Source organism: Monopterus albus, unplaced genomic scaffold (genome assembly GCF_001952655.1).
Source record: "Monopterus albus unplaced genomic scaffold, M_albus_1.0 scaffold131.1, whole genome shotgun sequence".
NCBI lineage: Eukaryota > Metazoa > Chordata > Actinopteri > Synbranchiformes > Synbranchidae > Monopterus > Monopterus albus.
The window spans coordinates 1,099,473-1,109,789 of NW_018128011.1; the positions used below are offsets into that span (position 1 = coordinate 1,099,473).

Genomic DNA, 10,317 nt, shown 5'->3' on the forward strand with positions numbered 1-10,317 from the left:
TTCAGTCAGCTGGTGGAGAGTCTGGGCAGTGACACGCTGAGGGAGATCGCCAGAGCTGGGCCTGAGCTGCAGGTACTGCACCATGACTGTTGCTGAGGAAAACACCAGACCAACTTTATTTAAAACCACCATGTCTGCCTAGTGATGTTTTAGTTTCAAAAATGTTAAACTTGGGGGGGAAAAGGTTGTTTTTTCTAAAAACAAAAATGATTCTCACCATAATGTCTAAAGGTGGATCCTGGTTTAGCTTACTCATCTGTGCCACAAAGCTCCAGCATTGTCCAACGGTGATTAACCTTTGACTCTGATGGCCATTTTTTTAATTTTATAGACTAAATGATTAATCAGTTAAAATGACCCTAATTCAATTTGCTACAATAGAAAACAGAAGATTGACATCAGCTCACAGGTTCATTTGGATAAATACAGGATCTCAGTTCAGAGCTGTTTTGCTATCAGCCGTGATTTTATCCATGCCTCTTGCCAACTTCTCAGTTATGATGTTTCTAAATGCAGCACCCCAAATTTGAAATGCTTGTTACAATCTGAAACTTACAGTGTGTCTTGTCCTCCAGGTGAAGCTGCTCCAGGCTCTGGGGTTGAAGTCCACCCTCATCACAGACGGATCGTCACCCATCAACCTCTTCACCACAGCCAATGGCCTGCTGGGGTCACTGCAAGGACAGGGTCAGGGCCAGTGAGGAAGTGGAAGAAGGGGAGCAGAGGGGGGAAGTGTCTTAGATGTTCATTCTTTTGTAAGGACACAGACACTTTAGTTTTTCCTGTTGGTGCAGCTTAAATGATACGCTTCAGGTGTTTCTTGCAGTCCCTCCAAAGTTTCCTCCTAGATCATTGTGGAGGGTTTAAAACTCTATATTTGTCTCTTTAACAAAGCAGTGTGGCATATCTTTACAATACACTATTTTCACGGCAAAAGCTGACAACTGGCGGTTCCACCAGATTTTACTTAGAAACAAACAAAAAAGCTGAATGTCTATAAAGAGGGGTTGGTTTCTTTGGGCTAACAGCTTTACAAGTTGTCAGATCTTCCAGTAACATTATAATTCATCCTCTCAGATGCTAAAGGCAATGATGATTAAGCCATATGCTGGACAACTTCCATTACACTAGAATTTGATGCGAGTGACTGTCTACATGATGGAGCAATACAGTTGAAATTATCTTGCTGTATTAAAAAAAAAATATTCAATCTTACTGACCCTTACTTGCATCAAAATGATGTTTAGGTCTCAGGTGGACATAAATTTTCTTTGTTGAATCATCAGAACAAACACTGAACACCTGCGTTAGAAAATCTGATTCTTTGATTTTTAACAGCAATGTGTGCACAACCCAACTAGGGTATGGTTAAGACATACAGCTAGTGTTGCCCCTATGAGCTGCTGCTTGTGCGAGCTCTCATACATATTCGCTACACTCCACACTTCCTGTACACGCTGAGGTGGAGCCTGTATGGTGAACAAGATTAAAGAGGGCATCACAGATCACAGAATCATTCATGTACCAGAGTAACAACTCGATGTTAACTTCAACCTGTGGACACTACTGTATATTGTACCTGCATATGAAGCTTATCAAAACTGGCTGCTTTTTGATATCAAAAGTTGTCAGCTTTATGTAGGGAAGATTTGCTCTATGGTGTGTAATCATCAGCCACTACAGTTGCCGAACTTCACATCTCTGCTGCACTGTGCCCTTTTAACCATAAAAGGAATCCCTTGCTCTAGGGGAACAATGAGTTTGGTTGAAGAAAAAAATCATAGAGAATAGAAGAAACAGATATAAGGAGACAAAACAAGAAAAGATAAGGATCCAGGCACAGGCAAGAGAGAAGAAGGAAAACATAACATAAGCTTCACTTCACATGCTTAAAAATAGCCATAACTCCTCCAATAAGTAAATAAATTAAAATAAAGGAGCAATACAGCTGAAATTATCTTGCTGTATTTAAAAAAAATAAATAAAAATATTCAATCTTACTGACCCTTACTTGCATCAAAATGATGTTTAGGTCTCAGGTGGACATAAATTTTCTTTGTTGAATCATCAGAACAAACACTGAACACCTGCGTTAGAAAATCTGATTCTTTGATTTTCAAAAGTCAAAAGTTACAAGAAGGCTGCTGACATAAAGCAGAGGGAGCAAAGTCAACTACAACTCCCAGGGTGCATTTCAGCTGGAATCATCAAATCACAGAGCTTTGAATTCTGTCATTAAAGCTACTAAAACATTCAGAAGTGTGTCAGGTCACTTTCTGATTCTGCTTCGATTTGGGATGAATTCAGAAACCATGGCAACAAGTTTTATTCCCAGTTGCGGTGATTAAACTGTTCAGGTTTCTTCTACACAGGAAGAGCAGCTGATACTCGGGGGTACTGTAGTCTTTCAGAACACCTGCCCCACCAAACTGTTTCTGAGAAACCAGGTTCTTTTGTTTTCCAAGTTGAAATGACTGATGGTCAGAACAAACTGATAGTGAGATTAAAGTCTCCTCTGTTTTTGTCTTGAAGGACACTGAAGAAACCGAAATGGGACAAACAGCAGCTTCTCACACTTGAGAACTAAGGGCTCTGAAGTATGGAGAGCTGCTGGGCCTAGATGCATTTTTCTCAATCTTGCATTTTCTTTTCAAACACCCTCAGTGTCATTATAACGCAGAATAATCCCAAATGTAAAGATTTGTTTTGAGCTCCAGTTTGAACCATTTCAACCTTTTTTTTTTTTTTCCCTGAGAAATCTGGGTTTTTTCCTAATAGTTCGGTACAACTCTAAATACCACAGTTCCCATGAGCCTCGGCTTGCTGTTGCTATGGAGGAAAAGCCAGTCATCGGGATCAGAGTGGTAGCGCTACACTAAATTTGCGAGCAGGACGTGGCACCATAGTTTATATATGAATCAGAACTGAGCCAAAATCCAAAAATTAACTGTTTTAAGCTGCAAATTATATTATGCGCATTCTCAACAGCATCATTTTTAGCTTTAAACTGAATATGAAGCTCTTGTGATTGGATGTTTGTCATTGAATTGCACCTTGGGAGTTGTAGTTCACCTCTTCAGTTTTCAGGCCTCTTGGCACTTTGACTTTTAGGAGACCCAGATACCTTTTAACACAGTTGCTCATCTCCTGTTCTCCAGCTGCCTAATCACAAACATCGTGACAACATGAATGAGACTTTTACTGTAGTATTGGGCGGGGGATCCTTTCATCAACACTGTGATAAACTTTAATGACTTGCACTCTGTGGTTGTTTAATTGCACTTTCTGAAATCCAGAGGTCAGCTTTGACAGAAAACCAGCAAAGAAGAAGAAGAATTATATCTATAAACTTAAGTTTTAGTCCTGTAATCTGACAGCTGAGAACGTCTTTATACTGCATCCATGAGAAAACAACTATTTGTGTTGCTAAAAGATGGGACAGTCTGCTGTGTTTGCCTTAAAACTGTCTGTTGCTACATTAAAAAAAAAAAACTGAAGACATTAAAGTGTTGCTACTGTTTGTCTTTGTCAACCTTCACCTGTCCTGTCCCAGACCTGACATTTGGGATTGAAAGCTATGCATAATCCACAATTTCTACTGCACCGCACATCAGTGCAGCTACTGGCAGTACAGTTAGGCATGCGTCAGATATTTTCAGATAAGCTTTCACATACTTGCAGTCTTAACAGAGACTGTATCAGTAAGTGAAACTCTGTCACTCAACTGGCTTTAGGCAAAAACACTTCAGGTAGTAGACCTGAAGTTGCCTAAAGCCTACAGATAACTAGAGAAATATTGCTCTTGTCAGTGAGTCCTAACTTAACTCAGTTGTGACTGGTTCATTGTCCATAAAGAGTCCAACATGTTCACTGTCTACCACAGTGTCATTTTTAATACGAGCACCAGATGGCACCAAAATAAATATCTATCAGATCTTAACTGTCTTTCCATATAAACACATGGAAACAGAGCACTAAAAGCAGGAGCAACCACAGTCTCCTAATGAGCTCTGGTGATATCTGACTGCAGAGCAGCCGGACCACTGCCCAGCTGTGTCCACACAGACCGGTTCCTCTGGAGAAGAAACTGCATATTTCAGTCATGACCTGCCCTGAACACAGTGACAGGGAGATACCACTATGCATTTGCTTACACACACTGTAGCTAGCAGTTACTGGATGATCCAGCTTGACAGATACAACTAGGCACAGTTTGATTTGATTTGATTTATTCTTTCCAGCATGTAAAGACAGTTGATATGTCAACACACATAATTTTACACATAATCCAATATCAATGTGCTTATACCTAGTACATGCTTGAATGGAGTAGGAAGAAGTCAGACTTATCCAGTCCTACCCCATGACATCATCTTACCATCATTGGTTTGCAAGCAATAAATGATTCACTTCTACACACGCACACACACATTATACAAAAAAAAAGAATATAACAGTGTTAACAGTGAGTCTGTAAAGCTAGGAATTTCTTCACATCATTCTTTTATTGTGTATTTTCTGTGTCTAACAATTAGGCCAAAACTGATTTGGGTAGGTTAGAGCAGTTTCCACCAATGAAACAAATGACAAGTTTATCAACACATCAACAAAACCTAAGCTGTGTGTCATAAAGCATGCACCATTTAATAATGCATCCATTTCTGGGTTATGGCAGCAGCAACATTTGCCTATACTGCTCAGAGCAGAGGAACATGAGAACATCAGACAGGCTTGTTTCTTGTTTTATATAAAGGCAGTTTGAGGCACATTAAAAAATGTTTTTATTTTTAAACAGCACAATGGCATAGAAACCCCACTGCCAGCTAGTGTTTTGGCAGCGTAACTGAAAGGCAAAGCAGATGCCAGCGCACAAGTATAAATACTCACAAATGGTGTAGGCCATTTGCATAGCCTACAATGTAAATTCAACACAGAAGCATAAGTCAGGCTTAAGTAGCTGGATGTGGACAGTAATGGTCCCAAATCAACCTGCCAGCAGCTGCTGTTCTCCAGCTGTGGGCTTAATGAAGTAGCCTACCAAACACAGTTGGGCCCCACTGATAACACAGCATTGTACAAAAGCTGAAGGAACTTTAGATGTTTAAATTCCCATCTATCACACAAAACTGTCAGAGAAACATCAGATCAGTCCTGAATTTATTCTGCTTTACAACACCAAGCCCAAAATACACCGCCAGGCTCATAAAGAAACCATGTTCAGAGACAAGAAGAACAGAGAGTACTGCAAAAGATGGTCTGGCCCCAACAAAGCCCTTATCTCAGTATCATGAAGTCAGTCTGGGATTACATGAACAGACAGGAGACAATGAGAGACTAAATTCACTGAAGAACTGTGGCAATTTCTGTAAGATGTTTGGAACTAACTACTGTACCTGCACAATAGGAATGTAAACCATGATACAAGGTTATATCCATTCTCTTAGCTGGTGAGCCAAAGTTTACCGATGCGTCAAAGTGTGCTGTGATTTTGGTTCAAGGGCCTGAGGTCTGACGTTTACATACACTTGTGCTTTAGACATTAAAACTAAAATAAATTGCCACTCTGGAGAAGTCTTGTTACCATACATCTTTTTACAAATCAATTAGAATGTCTAGTTTGTCCAAAACAGAAATAATTCCTCACAGCTGATCAGAGACGATTCGTTTCACTTAATTCACAATATCAGAATTCTAATGACTCAAAAGTTTACATACAGTACATCAAATTCAGTCTTTTTAAACAGCTGGAAGTGTCTTAAAAGCATCATGTTGTTTGGGTTGTTTTGCTGCCAAGAAGGACTGGTGCACTTCCTAAAATCAACGGCATCATGATGAAGCAGAATTCTATAGATATTCTGAAACAATCTGAAGACATCAGCCAGGATGCTAATGCTGGATCTTTCAATAGGATAATGATCTGAACCATGGCTCCAAAATGGTAGCAAAAACGGCTTAAGGCCAGCAAAGCAAAAATGCTGGAGTGGGTATCACAGAGCTCTGACCTTAATACAACAGAAAATTTGTAGGCTGAACTGAAAAAGTGGATTTGATCAATCAGCCTTTCAAACCTGACTCGGTACATGAGTTCTGTCAGGAGGAATGGGCTACATGTCAGGTTACAAAACACAAATAATGCTCCGAATATGCATCAGCTACTTTCCCTGTTGGCCTGATGTGGCTGTAGGACTGGACTGGTATCACCAGGGACATCAGCCAGATGCGGATCAGGCAGAAGAGGTGGGTCCTCTTTAATTCAATTCATCAATTAGATAATTCAATCAGGGGGCAGCTAATGAAATCCTTCGAGGTTGAATGTAATTCTCCCCAGCTGTCTCCTCTCATATTTTCTCTTTATCATCTTCTATAGGCTGGCCCCCAGTCTCCCATAGACGCCTGCTGAGGTCTGACCTTCATGCTGCTGTGGGTATTCAGGACTTGTCCAACAACCAGAGTGAATAAAGCTCCACCAGTAGCACAGAAAGCTACAGGGACTGAAGTGATCAATTGGAATCAGACTAAAAACAGGCCTAGCCTTGAGTTTAGAAGCTGTGAATTAGTACACATTAGCTCACTCTACAACTGAACTGAAATGGCTAATCAGTCAACTGACAGAAAATTAACAGGCAACTAACTATGCTGATAACCAATAATAAATTGTTCAGTTAATTTTTTAAAGCAAAAAAGTCAGTTGGTCAGACAAAACAGGACATATAAAGATGTTATAGAGACAAAGGGATTTGTTTGAAGGTAATCAGTTGCTGAACCTAAGTAGATATGGTGCTGTATACAGTAAGAAAATGTTCATAGATGTGAATAGTGAGGCCAGAACATGGCCAGCAGGAGACTGAAACAAACTGATTTTACTGAACACAGCTTTGTGGAGATTACATACTAAACCCTATGATTGGTATAAAATAAAATGCATATCCCTCATCATCAGAAACAGAGCACCCCACCACACAGCCTGACTGTACCTGTGGCCCTGAAGGCTTGTGAAGTTTAACACGTTCAACAAGAACAACACATTAGCCTGGAAATCCTGCTGCATCATGAAAGACAACTGCAAACTAGGGAGTTTCTTGTCCAGCAAAACAATGATTCCAAGAAAAAAAACAAAGCTGTGCAGAAGCAGCTCCAAAACAACGTTAATGTTATCAATCTGAATCGAAATTTCCTCTGGAGTTCTTACTGATTATTTCTTTAAAACTGCGTTAACTATGTTTTTATGGTCCACTTGTTTTCAGTAGAAACTGTGAAAATACTGACATACTGCCATTTTTAAGCAGATATGATGAACTTATTAGTACAGTTACCTAGTTCCACACCCAGTAATTGCAGTGCACTCAAGTTTTTAGCTCTATTTGTGGTCTCCACCAATCCCTGAGAGAAATACATCCGTCTGGCTCCACTGTCTTCACCAGCTACACAGACTAGGTCTGTCTGCTGTTTGCTGCTGAGCAGACAGTGTACAGTGGATTGTCGAGTATCTTTCTGAATACAGTTGCCACAGGTAAAACGTTATGAGAGTGGTGACAGTGAAACAGAGCAGTAAGGTTGTGTCTCACACAACTAAACAATGAGCCAGAAATGAGTGTAAAACTCCATAAAGCTGAGGGGAGCAGCAGCAGCTTCACCACTACCTTTCCTTTCACATGGTCACACTGGTCTTAAATGTGACCAGTAATATCTTGCCAATCAAATTAAAAGTGCCAGGCACACAAACACTGTGTAGATACAACCAAACAGTTGTCCTTCAAAAAAAAAAAATAGGTCGGCTTTCAGCTGACAGAGGCCTAAACAGCTTCATCCATTAAGGGCAAGCTACCAAAAACCTGTAAAATGCACATGTAATGTTCACTAGTACTCACCAGCTGATGAAACACCATCTGGGGCAAGTGTGTGAGGTATGGAGAGGTCACATGCCGGAGGCTGAAACAATCCAAATTGGAACTATAACATACAGACAGCTGAGGTCACACATAGAGCTAATCACTGTTAGCATCACAAATTGTTCACCCAGCTTGAGTCTGTGCTGACAAAGACAAGCATTTACTTTCTGGAAATTATAACTAACTCACATCCAGGACTAGCCTGTAACTGTGGTCACAGAAATAACGAATCATTTCATGATGGCCATCTTATCACTATGTGGGCTTTACTTCTGACACACCTGTAGCCAGTGTTGCCAGATTTGACTGACAGAAAAGTAAGAACCCGCCCAGTTTTCAACTTCCACTCAGGAGCTTTTTTATCCACCTTTTGTGCATAGGTATACAGGCCTACACATACATATACACACACTACAAAAACACAGAAACAATGTTACCATGGATTCAGTGATTTACACCGTCTCCTACTTGACTCATTTTTAGCCTATATTTGACATTTACCCATGGATGTCTCTGATACTAAACAAAACCTAAAAACATGATGATCCCCAGGCAAGTTCTGGGTTATTAGATCTCTGAATCTCTGGACATATCATAACTGGCCTAGTCTACTTTAACCGGTTAACTGCCAAAGTCTGGAATAGCATATAGTCCAGCTTTATTAGCCTACTACCGCTCATCCAAATACAGCTGGTAAACAAACTGCAGTCTGACCCTGTGACCTCGCCTGTAAACCCTGCCCCTTTGCGTTTTCTTCCTCTATACTCATCTTCCTTCCTTCATCCTCTATGCCTCCTCCTCCTCCTCCTTGCCCTTCATCTTCTTTATCCTGCTCCTCCTCCTGCTTGTCTTTGTCATCTTCCTTTTCTCACTCTGCTCTGTCTTCTATTCATCCTTCTCATTGTCATCTTCCTTTTCCTTCTTTCTTCACCTCCTGGTCCAGCTTGTCTTCATTCTGCACCTCTCAACCCTCACCTACTGGCAGCTACTCATCTTGCTCCACCTCTGCTTCCCTTTCCTCTTCATTCTACTCTTCCTGCTGTTCCTCATCATCATACTCCTCTACCTCATCATCCTGCTCCTCTTTCTCCTTTTCTTCTTCATGCACATCTTCCTTGTCCTACCTCTTTCTCATCCTCCTCCTCTTCTTCTTCTTCTTCTTCCTCCTCCTCCATTAACAGTCTCTAGTCTTCACACGCTGATGCTGAGTCTTAAAACCTTCAAAACATTTTAAATTTCCATGTGTTTTTCCATGGCCTCATTTCACTTATTCACTGACAGATTTCCTGTGGAAAACCTGTAAAGTTGTTGATCAGTGTTTTGTTGTTGTGGTTACAGCACAATTTGCCTCCTCGCAGCGTTTCCACTCCCACACTCGTACTGACAGATAATAAACTGCCATTGAACTGCATTAGCTCTAACAGGGGCAGACATCACACTCATTTCTGGTAACAGTGGGCAGCTCACATGCACACACACACATTATGTAAATGGAAAGTCAGAAATAAATACATTTTAAAAAATTCATGGAAACATTCATACATAGTGTTGAATGAATATAGGAAAATTAAATTGAAACATATTATTAGTTTGAGTCATTTATCAACTAAAAGTTATTTCAGGGTCTAAAATGAACTGATCTGTTTAAATAGTGGTATTGCTTTAATGTTGATTTATAATATACAGCATGTAACTGGACCTTACTGGAAAACAGATTTGATATTAGTGGATTATGCTAAAATAAAAAAGTTGTTAAATTGAAATGAACTGTAAAATAACATTTTCTCATTTACTTTCCATTTTATTTATGACTGGCATTTGTTCTTATGCTTTGACAGTTTACTGACTAAACAGGTGACTGACTGATTCACTGGAATATTAGCGAGTACATTAGTTGATAGAGACAGTGACGTGCGGCGAGGTTGACAGCTGGTGAGGCACTAACTCTTTTACAGTCAGATTTACAAATACAAATTGTCTGTTAACAGACAATGCGTTATGTTTTATATCTCATATCAGCATTCTTCACACAAACATGACCCATATTTAATTTGAGGTTAAAATTTATTCCAATTGAGCTTATTTCTAACTAGAAATAATAAAAGTTTATGGTCTTACCTTTACTTGTACACGAAATCCATTTGTCAGCTGGTATATACCGTATTACAAACCCTTTTACCATTCGAATCCAATATTAAAACAAATGTTTTCAATAAAGAAGATCCTTCTGGACAAAATGTCCAGACTGTCAAAAATGTTTTGACTGAAAGTCCAGATTTGCAAATTTTCTCAGCTTGGAAATGTAATCTTCCATTTTGATAAGGCGGATTGCAAAGGAAATAATATAAACAAGCATGAAGAAGATTGTAGGTAGCACAAGAATCTGTGGGCTCACTAGCGCCCTCTGCCTTGAGGCAGGCGTACTGTT

General features: G+C 39.9%; 1 protein-coding gene and 1 long non-coding RNA gene across 3 annotated transcripts in view; one reads left to right on the top strand and one right to left on the bottom strand.

The window, feature by feature from the left end:
- Positions 1-1,193, top strand: part of mvp (major vault protein) — a 17,055-nt gene extending 15,862 nt beyond the window's left edge. Inside the window, 2 exon segments of the mRNA XM_020613174.1 lie at positions 1-72; positions 576-1,193. The exon segment at positions 1-72 is cut by the window's left edge and continues 20 nt beyond it. Of these exon segments, the coding sequence (XP_020468830.1) occupies positions 1-72; positions 576-701 (198 nt within the window). The 3' untranslated portion in view covers positions 702-1,193.
- Positions 1-8,159, bottom strand: part of LOC109967548 (uncharacterized) — a 9,515-nt gene extending 1,356 nt beyond the window's left edge. Inside the window, exons 1-3 of one of the 2 annotated variants that reach the window (XR_002275943.1) lie at positions 7,869-8,159; positions 557-674; positions 5-92 (exon numbers count right to left, since the gene is read on the bottom strand). This is a non-coding gene — a long non-coding RNA (uncharacterized LOC109967548). Of the gene's footprint in view, positions 1-4; positions 93-556; positions 675-7,868 lie in introns of those variants that run through there. The other variant, XR_002275942.1, reaches the window with a different exon arrangement.
- Positions 8,160-10,317: the final 2,158 nt, after the last annotated feature.